The 22,278-nt window shown below is 47.7% G+C and overlaps 1 protein-coding gene across 6 annotated transcripts; it reads right to left on the bottom strand.

Moving 5' to 3' along the window:
* Positions 1-452: 452 nt before the first annotated feature.
* On the bottom strand, positions 453-22,200 carry LRRC45 (leucine rich repeat containing 45). 6 transcript variants are annotated; one of them, XM_084837854.1, is made up of 18 exons: positions 21,720-22,007; positions 18,759-19,074; positions 18,260-18,321; positions 16,916-16,986; positions 16,493-16,671; positions 15,019-15,147; positions 14,259-14,371; positions 13,414-13,472; positions 12,251-12,328; positions 10,550-10,685; positions 10,230-10,307; positions 9,696-9,807; positions 9,514-9,584; positions 8,221-8,313; positions 7,896-7,988; positions 6,783-6,956; positions 5,386-5,533; positions 453-1,731 (listed from the first exon to the last, which is right to left on the bottom strand). In XM_084837854.1, the coding sequence occupies exons 2-18, from the start codon at positions 18,994-18,996 to the stop codon at positions 1,535-1,537; spliced, it is 2,031 nt and encodes a 676-aa protein (XP_084693980.1). In that variant the 5' UTR covers positions 18,997-19,074; positions 21,720-22,007; the 3' UTR covers positions 453-1,534. The 6 variants fall into 6 exon arrangements, with proteins under 6 accessions (XP_084693980.1, XP_084693974.1, XP_084693976.1 ...); XM_084837848.1 differs by lacking the exon at positions 453-1,731 and adding an exon at positions 22,112-22,200 and having other exon boundaries at positions 1,767-5,533; positions 21,713-21,893; XM_084837850.1 differs by lacking the exons at positions 453-1,731; positions 21,720-22,007 and adding an exon at positions 22,112-22,196 and having other exon boundaries at positions 1,767-5,533.
* Positions 22,201-22,278: the final 78 nt, after the last annotated feature.

Raw genomic sequence — 22,278 nt, 5'->3', positions numbered from 1 at the left:
AGCACTCTCCAGGTATGGTGTACCACACATCTGTAGTCCTGCAGATCTGGAGGCCACTAGGTTGTGAAAAGCTGAAGGAGAGGTCAGTATTTTAAAATATATCTGTCTTCCTTTGGAAATTTTGGGAAAACAAGCCTACTATGAAGTCTCCAGGAATAAATGTGTTCTAATAAAGGAGGGAGATTTTGCCTCCTCCAAACTAAAACACTTGGGATAAAACATAATATTACTGTGCTGTTACATTTTTGTAACATGCATGGAATGTGGTTAGACATTTAAGGTGCAATCCTATGCATGTTTAGATGGAAAAGAAAGTCCTACAACTCCCAGCATTCCCCAGCCAGCATGGCAATTGTAGGACTTTTTTCCATCTAAACATGTATAGGATTGCACCCTTAATGTATTGTCATATAAAATATAGACACTTCTTATGTGAAAAGATACAAAGGGAGGATAATATAATATATATATTTAAAAACTCTAAATGCAAACCAGTCCGTAAAGTTGGACAGAAGTACAAACATTTCATTTTCATACTGGTTATAAAGCTGGAATTAAAAATTAATGATCAAGCTTGCCATTCCTCCAGGGAAGGAATACAGCAAAATCTGGATGGTCTGGAAATGAGTGAAATCTCTAAGCCACAACGTTCCATCCCAACTAAAATTCTGTGGCTGTTCTCTGTAAAATTCTCCTCAGTGAGAGGAGGTGACTTTTCTTACTACCAAGACTGATAAGGCTCCATGGACAAGTCAAACTCACACCTCTGTTAGGACACTCAGTCTGTACCCTTTTTAAGGCCAAGGGAATTGTGCACTAGTGATCCAGGCTTGCTCACTATAATGATCCCTTTAGAAAGCTTCAGTAATAGTGCTGTTCCCAGGCACGGGAGGATCAATTATATGTTCTGCTAAAAGTGGCAGTGGGCCAGGATATATCAAGTAACTCCTGCTGCAACCTCATCTCTTTATCATTATGTGAGATGTAGGGATTAGAGTATTTCCCATGTCAGCAGCAGTAGCCCCTGTGGAGCTGAAAAACTGGCATGGAGAGTACCAACATGATCTAGGTGATTTGAGAAACTGGTGCTTGTTACTGATGTGATATGAGAACTAACCACATCAAAGCACTGTTTTCTCTCCCAGTGGCAATCATACTGGAGAAATAATGTGTACAACTGACCTAAGATTTGAGGCCAATGTCTATGATGTAGGAGGACATTATCTACCCTGGTCATGTGAACTGACCTTTTTGTGGGCTACAAATTGGAATGGATGGCTTTACCTTTGGGGGCCTGCAACATGGTTTGCGGGTTTAGACAGGACTAGGCTTTGGCGCACACCATTAACATGGTTTCTAAAGCAATTATGAGTCTTTCAGCAACACCTCAGGCTCAGCCTCAGGTAGCTGACAATACAGTCTGTTGCAGGATCTCCCGGTGACAAGTCAGAATCCATTATACCCGTGTGCCCCAGAGCCAGGCCACAATGATCATTCTGTGACTCCATTCCTTACGGTCCTTTAAGAGTCTTGCTCACTTCTTGGGGCTGAAAGAGCCAAGGGGGGAACCCTGCACGTAGGCCATGATGGCGTTCTGAAGAAAACTGGCTCGCTGAGCTTCCTCTTCCCTCATTCTGGAGATCTCTGCCTCACGAACCCGCAGCTTCTCCAGAAGGCTTGAGATTTCACCCTCTTTGTCCAGGAGCATCTCCCGGTGGTTACTGGACAGCACTACACAAACATAAGAATGTAAGAAGAACCATGCTGGGTCAGACCAAAGGCCTATCTATTTTTACTTATTTACAATATTTGTATACTGCTCCACATCTAAAACAGATTCCAGAGTGGTGAACGTAAAAGGTAAAATTATAAAGAAGATAAAAAGAATTAAAACACCATCTTAAAACTTCTTTTAAAAACAAAATACCAATAAAAACCGTGGCTGGTCAGTTATGGAATGCTTCCTAGAAAGGAGCTGTTTTCAGGAGGCGCTGGAAGCACGACAGTGTTGGCGCCTGCCTGACGTCCAGGAGCAGGGAATTCCGAAGGAAGGGGGCCACCACAGTGACGGCTCTTCTCCTGGTGGACTCCAATTGAGCCATAGGTCCATGCGGAACCACCAGGAGCATGGCCTCTGATGAACTCAGTGACTGGGCAGGTTGGTAAGGGAGAAGGCGCTCTCTCAGGTATCCTGGTCCCAACTTGTTTAGGGCTTTGTACAATAGTACCAAAACAAACCTGGCCCGGTAGCTAATAGGCAGCCAGTGCAGTTCCCTCAGCAAAGGAGTTGCATGCTGAAAAGGGGCAGCTCCTGACAACAGCCGAGCTGCTGTGTTCTGTATTAGTTCCAGCTTCTGGAGCAGCCTTAAGGGCAGCCCTACACAGAGCCCAGTGCAGTAATCCAGCCTTGAGGTTGCTAATGCTTGTACCACTGTGACAAAGGTATCCCTGTCCAGGAGAGGCTGTAGCTTGTGAACCAGCCAAAGCTGGTAAAAGGCACTCCAAGCCGCCATGGCCCCTTGGGCCTCCAGAAACAGTGATGGAATTAGGAGTACCCCAGACCATGAACCTGGTCTCTCAGAGGGAGTGCAACCCCATTCAGAGCAGGCAACGAGCCTATCTCCTGGACATGGGAACCTCTCACCCACAGGGCTTCCATCTTGCCAGGATTCAGCTTCAGTTTACTGGCCCTCATCCAGCCCTTTACTGCATCTAGGCACTGATCCAGGACTTTCACCGCCTCTCCTGATTCAGATCTCACAGGGAGAGCTGTGTGTCATCAGTGTATTGATGACACTTGGTTCCAAATCCCCAATGACCACTCCCAGCAGCTTCATGTAGATGTTAAACAACATCGGGGACAAGATGGTACCCTGCGGAACCCCATAGCTCATTTGCCAAGGAGCTGAGGAATGTTACTTTCTGAAATTGACCCCACAGGTAGGACTGGAACCACTGTAACACACTGCCCCCAATGCCCACCCCACGGAGTCGATCCAGGAGGATACCATGGTAAATGATATCAAAAACTAATGAGAGATGGAGCAGAATTAGCAGGATTGCACTTCCCCTGTCCCTCTCTCAGTAACGTTCATCCATCAGGGTGACCAAGGCTGATTCAGTCCCATAACCAGGTCGAAACCTAGACTGGAATGGGTGTCTAGATAATCAGTATCCTCCAAGAGTCCCTGCAGTTGTTCTGCCACAACCATCTCCAGCACCTTCCTTAAGAAAGGGGTATTTGCAACTGGGCAGTAGTTGTCTAAAACCATTGGGTCCAGAGTGGGCTTCTTCAGGAGTGGTCGCACTATTGCCTCCTTAAGGGCAGCAGGACTACCCCTTCCTGAGAAGCATTCACCACGCCCTGGACCCACCCATTCATACTCCCTTGGCTAGTTTTTATTAGCCAGGAGGGGCAAGGATAGAGAGGGCACATGGTCAGTCGCACTGCACATCATCAGGCTGTAGCAACTGACACTGACCCCACAAAAGCAGGCAGATGATGGTGTGAGACACCTCAACTGGAACTGCGCAAACAATAGCGTCAAGTTCGCTATGGAGATGAGCAATTTTGTCCTCCAAGTGTGATGCAAAAAGGTCACGGTGGGTCCTTAAGGGGACCAGGGCCCCATAGGTGGGGGAGAGTGTTAACTGTCCCTGGACCACCCGAAAGAGCTCTGCTGGATGGCTCCTTGAGGATGTAATGGAGGCAGCAAAGTAAGCCTTCTTCGCTGCCTACACCACCACACAATAAGCACAATTATATACTCTAGAGCATGCTTGGCCATCTTCACTTTGAGACTTCTGCCATTTGTGCTCTGGCCGACATCCAGCCTGTTTCATTGACCGTAGCTCCCTAGTATACTAGGGAGCAGAGCGGGTTCCACAGCGCCGGAGAGGGCACTCAGATGGAATCAAATTGATGGCCCTCCACATCTCACTGTTCCTCAGCGAGACTAGGGCCTCGGTTGGATCACCAGCTTTCTCCACTGGAAAATCCCCAAGAGCATTCAGAAATCCATTGGGTTCCATCAATGTCCTGGGGTGGACCATCCGAATGGGTCCCCCACCCCTGCAGGAGAGAAGTAAGGCCATAAATTCAACTCTAGTCCAGCATTCTGTTAATACAGTACCCCAACAGAAGTCCATTGGAAGCCCACAAGCAGTACATGAGCGCTTTCCTGCTCATGTTCCACAACAACTGGTATACAGAAGCATACTGCTTTTGATACTGGAGGTAATATACAGCCATCAGGATGAGTACATATTGATAGCCTTCTCCTCCATGAATTTGTCTACTCCCCTTTTAAAGCCATCCAAGTTGGTGGCCATCACTACATCTTGTGGTAGCAAATTCCATAGTGTAACTATCTGCTCTGTGAAGAAGTGCTTCCTTTTATCTGTCCTGAATCTCCCACGATTCAGCTTCATGGGAGGACCCCACTGGGTTCTACTATTATGGGAGAGGGAGGAAAACTTCTTATTGACTCCCTCTACACCACTTTGTATAGCTCTATCATGTTTCCCCAAGTTTATCTTTTTTCTAAACGAAACAATACCAGACACTGTATGAGGAATGAGGCATTAGCACACTCAGACTTCCTTGTCAGGATGGAGAAAATGCTCTTCAGGCAGAGTAGATTTTATATGGCAGTGACAGAAACAAATAAAGCACCAGATTTTGTTCAGTGGTGGAGAAATTTAGGTTTGTCCTCAGAGATGAAGTCATAGCCTAATCCTAGAATGATGTTATGGGAAAACTGGGATTTGGCCCCTTCCCCCAAGATGCTTTTGGCCTCGCTACAGAGAGAGATTTCCAGCACAATTAACAGCTTTTACTCTCAGGTAAGTGGGTACAGAATTGCAGCCCTTAATCATGCTGCTGTTATGTGGGATCTTTTGCACCCAGCTGCCCTCTTCTAGGCAGGTTGGGATGAAGGAGGTAGAGTGATGGCTCAAGAACAGCCTCAGTCTAGGAGGAGATAAGGGGGCTGCCTGGGAAGTGAGTGCCCCAAACCTAAAGAGAAACGAGTGTAGATGCACAGCAGCGGGAGAACAGGAACTGGCTGACATGAGGGCCAGGAGGTATAGAGCTGGGATGGGAATGGTGGGTGGAACCCTTTGCAGCCCGCCAGCTAGGGGCACAGGTCACATCCAGCCCACAGTATTAAGACAGCGTGCCCCAGTCTTTTCGTTTCTGTCTCCCAGCTGTCTCATACACCAGAGTGAGGTATGGGGCATCCAATGGAGCATGCTGAAGAGTACTTGGCAGACTTAGAAGGAAATGCTTGGCCCCCAGGTCCTCCTTGCCACTGGTCCGTGGAACATCACGCTCTGTACTGCAGCTTCTGCGGAAGCAGGGGCATCTCCTTCTCAGCCTGCTACCTTTCAGCTGCCGCTCCAGGGCTGCGATCTTCTCTCGCAGCCCTTCCTGTGTCGTTCGCTCAGCCTCCAGGTGTCCAATCTGCTCCTGCAGCTCCACTCGCACTTTGTTGACCTCAGTGACTTTCTCCTGCTCCTTGCCGCCCAGCTCCTGCCATACATGGGGGCGAAGCAGTCAATGGCATGTGCTCTAAGCATGCAGTGCTCCAGGAAGAGTCACAACACTTGTCATACATACTGTGCCAACCTTCCCTAGCCTGGTGTCCTCCAGATGTGTGGGACTGCAACTCTTTATTCTCAGCCACCATGGCTATTGGCACATCTGGAAGTCACCAGCTTAGGGAAGGCTGTACTATACCTTCACCAAATAATGAGCCCCAACAGAACTGGATTCTCCCACCTGTTCCTGTACTTCCTTTAACATTACTAGTATTTGTTATGCATGCCCTTAGATAAATGTGTGTGTGGCGGAAGGTTAGGATGAGCAGCTGATGATACTAGCTTAGACCTGTCGTTGGTATAGGATAAATTCTGAGTGCATATTACCCTGTCAGGTAGTTGGATGCACACTGCACAACAGAACATCTGGAACCCCATACATATTAAATTGGTTTAAAAGGAAGTCACTGGTCCTCATGGCTATGTAGGAAGTTTCAAAGCTGTTGGGGTATTGCCCAGAAGAGGACTTTCAGTGGCCAGAGGAGTTGTCCTTCCTTGTCCTGTACTTGTTTAGTTCTCTACCACCTCCTGTTCTGGTAGAAACTTATAAAAACAACAGCCTGATTCTATACTGTCAGTACAACAATTAGCAGAAATTGTGCACATTTGAAAACCAAGGGCTTTTTTATAATGCAATCCTATACATGTCTATGCAGAAGTAAGCTCTGTTGAGTTCAATGGGGCTTTCTCCCAGGTAAGTGTGTATAGCAGGAGTACTTTCAGCCCAAGGACTGAATTCCATTTTGGAGAAGCTCCTGGGGTGGAATGGGGGGAGGAGGGCTGCATTCCAGTGGTGTGTGGGGCTGACGGCAAAGGGGGCAAGGCCAGACTACCAAAAACACCAGCTCATTTTAGCTTCAAGCTCTCACTGCCAGTATTTGAGCCTTAGGAGGGGGACTTCAACCTTTTAGAATGCGGGGAAACACTGCACAAAAGCTGGGAAACCACGACACTAGCAGTCGGGGGGGGAGCAGTTGGGGTGGGGAGTGGGCATGGCCACCTGGGGAACCCAAAGGCTGGATTGGGACCCCGGAAGAGCTGAATTTGGCCCCCGGCGCAGATGATCTGCGCCTCTAATGTAGAGGACTGCACCCTTAACCTGAGTGGAGATTTTCAGTGTCGTCATTGTGGAGTCTGCGCTGCACAGATACCTCCCCTTTCAAGCCAAACATCCCATTCACCTGCTGCAGCTCTTCCGCCCGCCTCTTGAGTCCTTCCACCTGCAGGCTCAGCTGGCTCTCCTTCGCCTGTGCCTCAGCCACGGCTTGTTTCTGCTGCACACAGTAATTCTGAGCCTCGTCGCGGGACTGCATCACCAGCCGCAGCTTCTCCTCCAGGTGCTCCAGTCGCTGTTGCTATGAATTGCAAGGGGGGAGGGAAACCACCTGCTTGAAACAAAACACTGGGAGGTGCCAAGGAGAACTGCGCCCCAGTTCATGCAACCTTAGTTGACTCGGTGTTTGAGTGTTAATCAATTACTAATTAAATTGGATTTGCATATGAGTAAAAACAGCTCTGAAAGCCTACTTTGTTTTGAGATTGTGTGTGAGAGAGAAGGAGGGAAGATGCCTAATTTTAGAATAGTGCTTGCTATCTGCAGTTTTTATAAGAGCTAAAATTTATTTTAAGGCATTCAGGGTGGCACACATGGCTCCCCACCCCCACTTATATCCCCACAACAACCCTGAGAGGTAAGTTAGGTTGAGAGGTAGTGACTGGCCCAATATCACCCAGTGAGCTTCATGTCTGAATGAAGGATTTGAACCTGGAACTCCGTGGTCCTAGTCCAACAACAAAATGTTTTGTTCTCCTCCAACGGAGTCGTTCTACAATAGAAATTTTGCTGTACTCCAGAGGCAGAACTACCGGTTAGAAGGCAGGGATGGGGCATGCGTGGCCCTCTCGATGTGGCTGGACTGCACCTCCCATCATCCTTGACCACTGACTATGCTGGCTAGGGCTGATGTTAGCTGCAGTCCAACAACATCTGGAGGGCCACACATTCCCCACCGCTGCTATAAGGAGATGTAGGGCTGCCTCAGACGCCAGCCTCGTGTGGAATGGTCCCCTCTGTCTCCAAGTGACTTCATGCACTGATGTCACTGCCCAGCGCATTTCCCTGCCCCTCCTGCACATCAGTGGCTGCCACTGGTGTGGGTGGAGATACACGATGACGTGACATGAGGTAGGATGTACCACATGTACCACATGTTTGCAGCACAGCTCCATGTTTCTTATACCATGCCGTTCTGCCCAAAGTGATTGATCCCTTTGAACTGCCCAGCCGTACTCACCTCTTCCAACCTGGCTTGGTTCTTGGCTCTGATGAGCTCTTCCTCAACTTGGCCTCGCTCAGCAAGGGCTGCGGATTTCACTCGGCTCAGTTCCTAGTTACAAAGCAAAAGAACTGCATGATGTCAGGGCGTCAGAAGTGAATGAGAAAGGCTGCCTGCTTGATCTCATCCAACAGGCTGCATTTCGATGCTAAATCCTGGAGAAAGTCAAGACAACGGAGGGAGGGAATTGGATATGTTCTTCACGGAAAAGTCAACTACGGCAGGAAGCAATTTGTGATTGGGACATGGTACCCTGAGGTGGAGCTGCTCTTCTTCCACTCACCTCCTCAAGCCCTATGCGGATGGCCTCCAGCCTCTGGATGCGCTCCTGCAGGGCACGCTCACTTGTCTCCATATGATGTGTCATGTGATTTACCTGCGTTATAAACAGCATCAGTCAGGGGATACCTGAAGGAATGCCTTCTCCCAGATGTTCCTGTCGGAATGTGAAGACCGTCTTTGGAGGCTCTGCTCTAGTTACTGGAATCCACAATGCTGCGATGGGTGGCTACCAAGGAAAAAGCCTTCTCTGTAGTGGCCCCCAGTCTGTGGAATGCCTTTCCCAAGGCCCTGTACTGCATATGTTTAGCTGCCAGGTTAAAACTTTTCCCAAAAGCATATAATCTTTAATCTGTTGCTCTGATTATTAAGCTGACTCCTTAATATTTTTAATGTTTTAACATTTGATATTATAATAATTATATTTATTGTTTGTTATTTTATTGCTGTTTTTGTTTGTTTTTATTATTGTAAGCTGCTCTGAGGGCATCTACCAGTTGGGCAGTACAGAAATAACAACAACAACAATAATTAAAAAACCTAACAGCTCCTGAACACAATCTAGTGTAACATGCCCCTCTCTTTGGCAAGTGGGAGCCACCTCACCTCAGGTCAAAGCAGTGTGGAGATAGGATGTGGCCTCCTTACAGCAAATACAACCACCATGGCATAATGATTTGGGACAGAGCCTTCAGTTCCTTCTTTTAAAAAAAAAGGATTCCAGGACTTAGTGCAGTAAGGCCCATGGAAAAGGACTGACTGCATGTTGAAATAAGAGGCCTGAATTGGAAGCATGGAGCCTCTATGCAGGGCAGGCCAGATCTAATGAGCAGTTCAGACAACTACCTAGGACTGCAGCATTCCAGAGGGGCTCCAGGCTAGATAGAAAGCCTTCAAAGGGGAACACAATTCCCTGTCCCCTGCCTCAGACTTTGGGGCACTAGGTCTGAGGTGTGGAGGCAGCTGTAAAAGCATCCCTCCACAGGTATGGGGGCTCGGCAACTGGGGAACTCCCAAAGAGGGAACACAGTCCCCGCCCAACCTTCGGGCCTTCTTATCCCAAGGGTCTTCCCTCAGGGCAGCCCCTTCCCCTTCTTTTCATTCAGTCCTGCGGAACAGAGAAAACTCATGTAGGAGAAACACAACTGCCCCATGTCAAATATAACATGATGCTGAAGGAGGGGCAACATTCATTTTCCCCAAGGATGGCAAAAGAGCTTGAACCAGCTCTGTCTCTACCACACCTCCTGCCTCCGAGTGGGGCTTTCTGTCACAGTCCCAGCAGCCCTCTCCTCACCTCCTTCAGTCGAAGGGACTCTGCATCCTCAAGGACTTGTTTGAACCTCCTCTTCTCCATCTCCAGGCGCTCTGGGGGAAGACAGGGAGGAGGTGCCAGCCACTTGAGCCTTACAGCCCTTTCCCAGGGAATCCAGGCTCCACCAGGCATTCAGCAGCTCAAGGCTCCCCAACCACGCTCACCTTCGGCCTGCACAGCCCGCAGTTTCATTTCTGCAATCGTGTGGGTCAGGTCTTCCTTTACCTGGAACAGCTGCTCCTGCTGTGTTCTGCACTTTCTTTCTAGCTCCTCCACCTAGAAGACACTCCCATGGCACCATATGCCTCAGACCTGGGGAAAGCAACCTGGTGCCCTCCGGATGTGTTGGACTACAACTCCCATCAGCCCCAGCCAGAATGTCCAATGGTCAGGGATTCTGGGAGCTGTAGCCCAAAACAACCGGAGGGCACCTCATCTGCTGGGGAAAGGTATAGAAACAGCCATCCCCAGCCCAGCTCCCACCAGATGTGTCAGACTGCAATCCCCATCGTCCCTGCAGCATGGCCAATGTGGATGACAGGGGCTGCAGTCCAACACATCTGGAGGGAGCCAGGCTGGGGAAGACTAGTGCCAAGGAATGAGTTTTGGTTCATCCCAGCGACAGTGAGAGGGCAAGCTGGGCTGAGAGGATTTCTCCGGGAAGTGAACTCTCAGGGATGCTCAAGCCCTTCTCCTACCTGGTTCCTGAGCAGGAGATTTTTCTCAGTGGCTGCTGAAAGGTCACGTTGAAGCTTTGCCTCTCGATCAGCAGAATCCTATGAAGGCAGGCAGTGGGAGCTATCAGTCCTCCTTCCCGCATCTCCACTTTCCTGTATGTCCTCCTCCATTCCCCCAAGCCCCCAGTGCAGGTCATGCACAGTCGCCCACACCGCCCCTCCCATCAACTCTGGGCTCCTTTCCTGAGCAGAGGCTTCGATTCCTCGGCTCCACACAATGCCACAGGTCTCTCGCCCAATCACACACGGCCCCAGCCTGACCCCAGGTCCTCCTGGCCTGCCTTCTTGTGCTGCTGCAGCTCCTTGGCCTGGTTCTCAGCCTGCTTTGCCTGCTCCTGCTTTGCCGCACTCAGCGACTCGCCCAGGTTGCACACCTTCTGCTCCGACAGGGCCAGGGCTGCCTCCGTCATCTGGAGCCTGCAAGGCAGAAAGTGCCAAGTTCGCCACTCTCAAGACTGCGCCGAGTCTCCACGAGCTTGCTGCAATGCAACGAAAAGGGGGGGGGGATGCACGCACACACGCAACAAAACCAAGCAAGCTTCTGAGCAGTTGTGCCCAAAGTCAGACGGCCAAGGAGCTAAATTGTCTTCCACCTGCCCTTCTGTCACCAAGGCCTTTCCACTCACAAACCTCATGCACTGCTGAGGGCAGCAGAGAGACCTTCCCAAGCCCTCGGGGGCTTTTCTCAATAGATATGTCGCTAGATGAACACCTTCATTCTACCCAGCAAGGGTGGATTTTCAATCCCTGAGTGGAGTGCTGTCCCAAGCCATTTTGCAAAGGACAAAAAGGCCCCTGCCCATTCCATATAGAGAAGCGGACTGGACTGGCAGCTGAATCTTATTTCAACACTGGCAACGGAATAAGATCCTCCACCTGCAAGTGACTAGTTTAGGACCCCCAGACCAGGCCATATGGCATACACACTTGTGCCCTCTAAGAGAACAGCTGGGGGGCAGGGAGCGCAGGAGGAAAAGAGGGAGCTGCGTCTGCCGCCTGAGGCACTCACCTCACTCTGCCTAATACTAGAGCCAGCCCTGCTGGCCGGCCTTCATAGCAAGCACACCCCAAGTCAAATGAAGCGTAGGAGAAATTGTCCCCAGCATGCACTACAGCAGCGGTCTTCCACCCTTTCAGACCTGGCCCTCCCTGTTAGTCAAAACATGCAGTTTGGGACTGGCTTCCTAATTTTTTTACCATACATTTCTTTTTGGTAGCGTGGCTGTTGCGACCCACCATAGGTCATGCTGCGACCCAACAGCGAGTCCTGACCCACCAAATAAAGACCAATGCACTACAGTACATCTACAGTCCTCAGTACCTTCATGTGCTTTGCCTCAAGATTACTGAGTTGGGGAGCTGGCAGCAGGGCAACACTGGAGAAGCAAACAGAAGTGCAGGCCTGACTCGAAGCAGGCTCCTGTGTTTCCCACCCAGAAACGCCACACATTTCTGCTGCTGCTGCCACTTGTGGCACCCATGCCACAACTTCAAGGAGTCTAGATATCCCTCAACATGTTCTAGCCACATTTCTGTGCACATGATCAGAGTGGTGAAAGCGTGCCGAAGGGAGACCTTTCTCCCCACTCTTCCGAAGCAGAGAACAGCCAATTCCACGTCTGTACAACATAGCAGTACGTTATTTTTGTACTGATCAGTAAATCATGTATTGCACGAGCAATGATGTCAGTTAGAGTAGTAGTCCACACCATTTAATCACTGGAAAAATATATATTTACCACCCCCAGTCATTCATGTATAATTTTCCCCTCACGACCTAGAAATATCCACCCATGCAATCACAGCATTTGGACCCTGGGTTAAGTAACCCACTGTCCTGTTGCTTTCTGCTCACTCCTTCAATTCCACCATTTCCTGTTAACTTGAAGTATGGGGCTAAGCAGCGGCCACATCCCTGTAGACTGGGAATCCAGTTCTAGCTGGAGAGCCCAGCCTGTTCCCAGAGACCGTCTACTCCTTACTTTGCTTTTAGCGAGTTCATCACAGAATGCCGCTCAGTCAGGGCCTCCTGGAGCTGCCCGACCCGTGCTGCCGATACCCTACACAGAGAGTAGAGGGGTGATATCCAGGTATGAGACCATCCAAGAAGTATGTCTTGCACCAACAGTTGTGGCAAAAGAGGAGTATTGGTTAAAATGGGACAATGCATGTGACAAGCAGAAAGGAGGATTTTAAAAGGTTTAAAAAATCATGACATGCTTCATGGGCTGTTGCTATAAGACAAACAGTGCTTCCAGATCAAGGTGGTATCCAATGAACCCATCCCATCAACAGAACAGCTTCTGCCAATGGAATGGGGGCAGGGCATTTCTCCCTTCCCCCCTACAGCCCCCCACAGACCCTCATAAGTCTGCTCCAGAGGGTTGGGGGATCCTCCCAAGCACAGCTTGGGACTGTGGGGGGCTGTAGGGGGGAGGAGAAGAGGGGGAAGTCCCACTGAATGAGTGAATGTCCACTTGTAGGATACTGGATTTTGCACTTAAAACATTGTTATGTATGTATGTGTAATCATGTCAATTTAGTGCATAAACTGAATGAGAATTACAGTTTTCATGTCATTTCCCTGGGATGATGAATCACATTAGCCGTACTGAAAATGACTCATACTAGTCAAAAGCTGGTGTTGGTTCCACATCTGAGATTGGATCTAATGCTGCCAGGTGCTCTTCCACCAAGTTTCATGCTTGTATCACAAAAGAAACAATCCTGGTTTAAATTGGTACATATCATTTCTATTAAGACGTTGTTTTTATTCAGTCTATTAAGACTTCAGATTGGGGATGGGCAACTTTGGGGGCCTGGGGGCCACTTTCAACCCCCTGGAAACCCTCCCCCAGGCTGCACTCCAGCTGCCCTGCTCAAAAACTGGGAGGCTTGCCACTGAAATTGAGCAGCAACCTGCTATGGAAGGTTAAAAAGGACAAATTCCACTTTAAACATCATGATGGAAGCTTAAAAACAACACATTTTTGCTGCCGCGCTGCAGCCACACCCAAGTACGTGTGTGTGGTGGGGGAGCACAAGTGGCCTGTGTAGTGCCCACCCCTGCTTTAAATTCTACTAAGACTCTGACTGTCTGAGCCCAGGTGGAGAGGGAACAGCCTATTGCCCGCAACCCACTCACCTGCTGCTGCGGGTTATCTCCTCTCGCTGTTTGTCAATGGTATCCATCAGATCCAGGAACTGAAAAGCAGGTACACAAGACTAACACCATGAATTTGAGCTGTGATCATGTGGTAGCCCAATCTATTCTCTCAGTGTGCTGGGACAATCTCCTCACTGGGTAAAATGTCATTCTTCTAGACTTTAGGAAGACCGTGGTTGCAAGCCTATACACAGTTACCTGGGAGTAAGCCCCACTGAACGCTATAGGAGTTACTTCTGAGTAGCCATGGATAGGAGTGTGCTGCTACTCTCCTTTCACAGTCCTCCAGTTAACGTGGATAATTTTGTTACATTTTTATCCTGCCCTTCTTCCAGCGAGCTCAGGTTGATGCACATGGTCTTCCCCTCACATTTTAACCTCACAACAACCCAGTGAGGAAGGTTCAGCTGATAGTGACTGGCCTAAGGTCACCCGGTGAGCTTCCTGGTTGAGCAGAGACTTGAACTCAAGTCTCTCCCGTTCAGTTCACTAGGCCGCACTTGTTTGCCTGTTAGGGAAATGTTATCTGTTGCGCTGGAGTACTTGGCAGTGGATGCCGCCACCACCACCCACCCCCGCGCATAGCCATTTTCAGAGGTGCCGCTTTCAGCCCAATCCCCGCTACGTAAGACAATGGAAACATTGTTCCACTGATTTGCACAGGGGTAAAAAAATCTGGATGCCCAGGTTGCAGGAGGCAGCAAGAGTTTGGCAGAGCTTCAACATAGCCTCATAGCTGCTGCAGGGCCTGCAGATGCTGCATTGGAATGCCACATATATACTCCCAAAACCTATAAAGCCCAGCTGTAGTCAGATTAACAAACCTGTTTCGCTTTCTCCTCCTTCAAGCACAGCACCTCTTTGCTGAGCACTTGTGTCCTGTTCCGACTCTTGCAGAGGATATTCTGACGCTCTTGGTTATGTTCCATGGCTTGATCTGGGCCAAAAAGAGACAAGTGATTTCTTAAAAGTCATACTCTTTCCACCAAATTTTCTGTGCTCCGTGGGATTGCAGATGCACTCAGGTGTCTCCTCTTTTTTGATCCAGAATGGGAAATTCTACATTCACCTTTCGCATGATCTCTATGCATCTTGCACTAGAAAGAGAGCATAATGTAAGAAGAGTCCTACTGGATCAAACCAAAGTTCCACCTAATCAAGCATCCTGTTTCCCACAGTGGCCAGCCAGATGCCTCTCAGAAGTCCACCAGATCATTCTCATCAAAACTTTGAACTGTATGCTGCTTTAAATGTGTCCAAAGCAGCTCACAACACAAGAACAAGAATACATATCAATACATTGTTACAATATGTAAAGAAATCCAAAAGCAGGACATCAGGGCAGGAACCCTCTCCAGCTCCCCAATATATACTTAAAAGCGTCATAATTTCCCACCCCCCACCCCAAACCTAGTATGTACTTCAGAGAGTTGGGAATCTCTCTGGAAATTCTGAGTTTGCATTTTACTTTATCTCATATTAGATGATGATCTCTTGTCCATTCAGTCGTACAGACAACTGGGTATGTTGCAGCCTGCTGAATCTAGAACTCAAAGCACGTAGGGGATTGGTACAGTTGCTCACCCACAGCCTTCAGGATGTCACTGGGCACATTGTTCCCGGCCAGTTCTAGTTGTCGTAGTGTTCGGTTGCTATGCAGACAATTCAGGAGGGCACGCCCCCCCAAGAGCCCGATGTTATTCCAGCGCAGATCTAAGTGAGAAGCAAGGCATCACACACGCCCACCAGTTAAAACACAAGGTCTTGCTTTCCCAAGTTTTGAACACCAGCAGTTGGGACTAGTCTACCTTTGGACAAGTTAACTATAACCATAACTTATAGAGGTCCTTGATTTAAAAGATATATTTCAGAGATGGGGCAGGACAGCAATTTCTGGTGATATTCTAATTTCTGATATTGTTCTGGTTCACGTCAAGTGTCTGATTTGTACTGGGTAGAGAAATGTTTGCTGAACTGGTGCAAACAATTTAGGAAAGCATCCTATCCAAGTCTTTTTCTTTTCTTTTTGCAGAATTATGCAGAATTAGAAGTGCTAACATCCACTGATTTCTTTGGATTTAGGTGCACCTGACTCCACAGAGACTCAGACTAGGCTCAAGCTATAAGGCCTTCTGACACTTGGCAACCAAGACGGAAAGATCATGGGAGACCTCCGAAGAACACACACGGTGAACATCCTCAAGGCCTTGTCCTTACAAAGCCTCGGGAAAACAGAGCTGGTCCTATATCCTCCCTGCTGTTTCACACATTACCAGCAGTGGCATGAGAGATGCTCCAGCAATACTTGACAAAAAACAAGTGGGGGAAGCTAGCCTAGTTACTTCCCATGCCAAATAAACAAACACCAGCACCGCTCTCCCAGAGGTAGTACAGAAATCAGCCTGACCCATCCTCCCGGCACGTTGCTTCAGTTGCCTGTCCAGGGCTCAGCTTGAAAAATGAGGTTTATCAAAGGATACCTCACAGCCAGATGCCACCCATGTCAGCGCAGACAGTTGAGAGTATTTCACCAAACGTTGCTTATGGAGGCAGCAGGAGAGCAACCACTAAAGCTCAGCAGCTGAAAGGCCCAGGCCAAAAAACCACAGGCCACAAAAACTTGTCTGCAGTTGCACATTACTGTGTTCTACCCACCATTACTTGGTTGGCTGACAGAGGTCCAATTTATATCCTTTTGATATAAACTGCAAGGCGGGAGATGTGCTCAGTTGCCCCAGCACCACGTTCAGTTCTGCAAATGCTGCCCAGTAGCATTTGGCAGATGCAGTGCATGAGTCGACTCTACCAGGATGAAAGTGGGCCGCTGTGCGGATGGCACAGGGTCAATACACACATCTATGCAGAAATCTTCAGGTGAAAACAGCCCAGTACTCAAGCCAGTTCATCAACTTTCTGAATGCAGATGGTTACTAGAGAGCAAACTGGATTACTGACGAAATTCCCAAGAGAGTGGTCATCATGCCCCTGTAAAGTGCTCAGAGAACTGGGTTGACCAGAGGGGGAAAGGGACCTCATTATTTAGAAAGGGCAGCCTTACCTAGTTCCTGTAGGCTGGAATTGCCTTTCAGGGCCATGGCCAGCTCTCCAGCCCCCTGGTGGTTGATCTGATTATTGCGCAAATCCAGGCACTGGAGGTGACAATTGGCACCAAGCCCTTCACAGAAGATGGCAAAGCTTTCTTCCCATACACCCAGGTTGTTCCATTCCAAAGTGAGGCTGGGGGAAAAAAGACAACAAAGGCAAATACATTAAAGGCAAGACCCTCAGAGCACAGCTAGCACCAGGTTAAAATCAAGAAAGGGACCCTTAATTTCCCTCACAAGCAGACAAAATGCAGACAACCCTTGGCTCATATTCTGTACTGCTTCTGTGTATACACACACACACACACACACACACACACACACACCAAGAGCTAAAAAGAGCCTCAGCCCCACCACATATCCCTGTGATTGCTCACCTCCTGATAGACTTGTTTTGCCTGAGCAGTTTCCCCAGAGCCTCGGCCCCCACAGCTCGCAAGTTGTTTCCCTGAAACAAACCAGGCCTAGTCAGTGCCCTGCTGCCTACCTGCTTATCCAAGAACATGCAAGTATATCTACACTACAAAAACATGAAGCTCCTTTTTGTATCACAGCTTCACCCAAGGAACCTTGGGAATTAGAGACTTGTGGAGGGTGATTCTTTTCACCCTCACAGAACTACAATTCATGTTCAGTTTCATGCTTTTATATTTCAGTTGTTTTGAACTATTATTTTTATGTTTCTGCTGTTGGACACCACGTTGTATATCTTTTGAACAGAAAGGCAGAATAGAAATTGTGTAAGTAAGTAAACCAATTCCCAGGATCCGTTTGGGGAGGAAGCCACAGCATGCAAACTGGTATAAACCTGTAATACTGACATAGACACTCACAATATGTGACTGAGATCTGGGCTAATAATACATTCCAATTTAAACAAATAAAAGATTTGCCTCTCCTGACTCATATGGGGATATTGAAGAGTTAGAACCTTCATAACGGTGCCTAGTTCCAGGCTATGGCTTGGATCCAGCATCTTCATTATACCAGTGAAAGGATACCACTGGTGGAACAAGACTTCCACATCCTCTCCTCCCCCCTGCAGACCCCACACACCCACCAAATCTGCTCTGGAGGGTTGGGGGACCCTCCAGAGGAGATTTTGAGGATGAACAAGAGGATGCAAGTGGGAGGAGAGGACGCAGAAGTCCCATTCTGCCAGTGATATCCTTCCACTGGCAGAATGTCAAAGCGAGATCCAACTCAAAATGTAGAGAAACTGTAAGAGTTGAAAAACAATTTACTGGGCCTTCTTTCTTCTTGGTTCCTTGATTCTGAACTTTGTATTTTTGCTTCACATTTTAAATTATATCCTGGAAGCCATGACAACCAGAAACTTACCCTAAACTGGGATTCTCAAAACCCTAACAGGATTCCAAAGGATGCACAAAAGTGTCCTTACATGGTCTCTGGCAGGGATGGACAGCGTGTGACCCTCCAGATGTTTTGGCCTCCAATTCCCATCAGTCCTAGCCAGCATAGCCAATCGTGAGGAAGGGCAAAACATCTGGAAGGCCACATCTTGCCCATTCCTGGTCTATAAGCTCTGATTAGTGGCTCTGCCTGTATTATTTGCCATCAGACCATAACATGGATTGGAAGGAGCTCAGAATGCCTTTTCTGCTGAATACTTTTCTTCCCACCCTGCTACCGATTTCAAAAAGCCAGAGTTTTATCCTAGCATTTAGCGAGTCCTAATGCTTGGGCTGGAGCAGACTCACCTTCAGGTCCAAGGATTTCACAACCGTGTTGGAACAAAGTCCATGTAGTAGTAGCTTAGCCCCTGCAAGGGAATAGGAAGGATAGCTCAATCTCATACCTGTAAAATTACAGCTTTAGTCGCAGTGCAAAAAGAGAGTCTTAGTGGCACATTAAAAAGCTAACAGATGTACTGTGGCAGATCGGTTAGCACCTTTAAGGTGCTGCTAGGCTGTATTTTGTGTTTGTTGTAAACAGACTAATACAGCTACCCCTCTGGAAATGTATTCCTGATGAATTATCATAAGGCCTTGCCCTAACTGAGTGAACAAGCTGCCTTTTAAAGGAGTCCCACTTGTGTAACACATCGAAACATACAGTGCAGGATGACAAAAACCAAGTTTAAAGTAACTAAATGAGGGGGAAGAGACCAAGAGGAAAAGAGGCCAACTTTGGCTTTCACTCTCTGTTCTCAGGAAAGGACATACATCAAGGATTGCTTTGTGAACAGACAGAGCCCACCTTCTTCACTCAGCATGCAATCGCTGAGCATTATCTCAGTGAACTGGAGCTCATCCTGCAAGAGCTTGCCCAGGGCTCCACATGTATCCACAGAAAGGCTCTGTGTTGCAAAATCCAAGCGGCTTCTCCCTGTTGCTTCTTCCAAGTGCTGCAGGATGCTCTCCTGAGGCTCAGCGCCACTCTCCTTGCACAGCCTAGCGTAGGACCGTCGGATGTCATCCATCTCTGTGGCAGGCATCAGTGTCACTCATGCCCCCCATGAAGATGAGGAATTAAAAGAAGGATCTCGGTATGAACAGGCGGCAGATGGTAAAGCCTGGTGGACAGCAACAGTCAGAGGTTATTGCTATGGCACATGTTGCTTAGTGCTTTCTTTTGGAAAATCATGCTTCAGAATTCCAAGTAAACCCCACACAAGGGCACCAGCAATGACACCAGCCCTACCCATGTTATCCCTGAACTAGAAGCCTCTAGAAAAGCAGTCAGACCCACAAATGCTCACTGAAGGTTGCTAGAAACGCAGTCTCACCCTTCAACTGCCAATTCCAACCTATGTAACTAAGGAAAATGGAGCATGATGGGTACTGTAGTTAAATTCATCCTCTCCCAAATCCTGAGGCATGCTGGGAGAAGTAGTTCAGAGGCATATTTGACTGTTTCTTGGACATCCGTTTTCTCCACTGAGTTCTTGTGTTATATGTATAAACAAAATATACATATAAATATACACAGAAACTCAAATAAGAGACTGATCTAGTTAGGCTGGATTTCTGAAGTAAGAAATGAAAGAGAGCAAAAGATAAAAAGTTGCCAGATCAAAGATTTTAAACATAAAGGACACTAGGGATACATTTAGTGCCAGTTCTATGAGATAAAGTGCATCCATTGCATTCTCTGAAGCTGTGATCTTCTAGTGGAGTAAGACGCAACCCTTAAAAATAAACATCTGGCCAGTCTAATATGTGTGGCTGCTTTACAGGATTCCCTGAAACTCAGTGTGTGGGTCTGGCTGTTCTATCCATGGAGTTGTAAATTGTTAAAATCTGGGGTGCACATTCTGCAGAACATAAGACATCTGGCAACCTTGTCTATTTTGTGTTTATTTAATTTAAACTGGAGAGATGGAGCCAGTCTTTGGAACAGAGGCGCCAAATTGTTGACTCTGTCCCTGAACATTTGTTTTGGAGCCACACAGTTGTCTGTGAATCCGTTAGTTCTGTGGCCTATGAGAATGCAGTGCACTATAAGGCACTAGTGTGCTTCTGTATGCCAGGAAGTGACAATCCACTTACTCGCAAATTAGTTCAAAGTAACAGATCAATCTCAGAAGGAGTTCACACACATATATTTATCACTTAGTGATTGGTGGTGAAAGCTTTTGTAGTGTTTGATCTGTGTTAGCTGTTACATATGCTGTAAACATAATTATTTTCAATGGAAGTAGTTCATGTGTAAATCACTGTGTGATAAATTATAGTTCTGAAGTCTGTGGAAACTTTTCCTGAACAAACCTAGTCCCACCTGACTTTTTAAAATATTACATTTTATTAATTTTAATACACTCATGTAAATCAGTAAAATGGTGCTTGAAATAGCATGTTTTTGTCTCCATCTAATTACCCAACCTCTTTCCCCCAACACTATCCTGGCAATTTCTGTCTTCTCTAAAAGTTCTTCTGTATTAAGAACTTTGGTCTTGTTGCAAGCCTTCTATACATTCAGCCCCACACACATATCCATTTAGACACACAAAAAAGAGAAAATCAAATGAGCAGAAGAGTAGGATAGAAGGAAAAGGAGAGCAAACGGGGGGGGGAAAAAGGAAAAGGAGGAGTCAAAGAAGATTCTGACCAGTATGGATTGAAGGCTGAAAATTCTGCATAGAACACATTGGACTCTAGTTGAAAGCTTGAATAATGGATGGATTGCTACTGATACTTGTTGGAAATATGGAAGACAGGGAACCACTTTGGAACATGTATAGTTTGGGAATATTGCGACTGAATTGGGGGAAGAGGTGGCTAAGCATATTAAGCTGGCCCTAGGAATGTGTAAGAAGTGGTCTTTCAAGGTGCTTGTGTTAGGATATATTCTAGGTAGTTGGAATTTAGAGATAAAATACATGCCACTGGATTTCCTTGCTCCATACCCACTATTTCTATGTAAGCCTCTGACCTCTGTCTCCAGAACTAGGGAGATTTACACTAAAATCACACTGAGAAGGGACCACTTCACTTCTGTGTTTTTCAGAGTGCCTACCATACACTTGGCACAAAGCATACATGACTTGGGGATGCTAGTAGTATAGTATAGAAATTACTTTGGAACTACTTCAGAGTCAGTAGCCTGAAGGCTGCAGCCTAGCATCCCATACTTAAAACTTGCTTCTAAGTACGCCGCATACAATTCAACAGGATGTGCATTCAGGGAAATGTGATTAGGAATCCAGCCTAACAGCCCAGTCCTAAGCCTTTTTTACTTGGAGCTATCGCTGAACTCAATGGAACTGACTTCCAAGTAAGTATGTCTAGGATTGCAGCCCTGCAGGCCAATTCTATTCAGTGGGTGCTTCCTGGTAGAGGGCTCCTAGCACTACCAATTTGAATACATTGTGCAGGTATTTCATCTTTTCTTTCGGATTTGCTGTGGCAGGAGAAAAGATAGAAGAAGCGGTGGGGAAACACAGGAGGGTTAGGAGGGGAAGACGATGTCATCTGGATTCCACGCGAAATTCCATGAATGAGGCAAAACAATGGATCCATAAAGCCTCGCCTACAAGCACCCAATAACTCCCACTGAGTTCATTGTAACTTGGCTGGCATCTTGGATCACAATCCTATGTACATCTGACTGGACATAAAACACATTTTCTTGGAGTTAAGTCCCACTGATATCGTTCCAAGCAAGTGGTTTAGGATTATGACCTAGTAGGGCTAATAGGAAAATACACTCACCGCACACCTTAATAACGTTCCCATAGATGGGAGCTTACTTCTGCGTAAACGTGGTCACGCTCGGGCTACGAGCCGTAGCGACGTGAGCCTCATCAGCAAATGCCAATGACGATACAGAGCGGGCGTTTGATAAGAAATGTCACCACAGATAGCAATGGCAAGGGTACGCGTGGCGATCAGGCTGGGCAAAAGAATACAGTGGGCAAATGTCATTACAACTAGCAAATGAGCAAGAATCGAGTCGTCGCGCTCACATCTCTTTGTCCGCCGCCCCCTTTCACTTTACTTCCTCTCTGCTCAGATACTGGGCTGATCCTTTGGAGCTCCGATCCCCAGGGCCAGCCCGCCTCCTTCGTTCCCCATAAAACAAGTCCCTCCCCAGCCACTTCGGTTACTTACTGAGCCAGAACACTGGAGAAAACTTAAGAGCGGGAGCGGGAAGTCAACTACAACTCCCAGAATGCCTGACAGAGGAGGCAGTCTCTTCCACCACCGGAAGCGAAAGGAAACGAGGGGGCGCAAGCAGGAAAGAGACTACATTTTCCAGCAGGCTGCGCGTGATGATG

Source organism: Heloderma suspectum, chromosome 2 (genome assembly GCF_057233095.1).
Source record: "Heloderma suspectum isolate Gila_16-S chromosome 2, 16-S_ref, whole genome shotgun sequence".
Taxonomy (NCBI): domain Eukaryota; kingdom Metazoa; phylum Chordata; class Lepidosauria; order Squamata; family Helodermatidae; genus Heloderma; species Heloderma suspectum.
This window is presented reverse-complemented; position numbering and strand designations above follow the sequence as displayed.

Excerpts from the sequence above, each read along its gene's own strand:
- LRRC45 (XM_084837848.1), bottom strand. The coding sequence starts at position 18,996 with ATGCCTGCCACAGAGATGGATGACATCCGACGGTCCTACGCTAGGCTG. Across the intron at positions 9,585-9,695 it reads GCGGGCTGTGCAGGCCGAAG|AGCGCCTGGAGATGGAGAAG; the intron begins GTGAGCGTGGTT and ends GTCTTCCCCCAG. Across the intron at positions 6,957-7,895 it reads ACCAAGCCAGGTTGGAAGAG|CAACAGCGACTGGAGCACCT; the intron begins GTGAGTACGGCT and ends TGCAATTCATAG.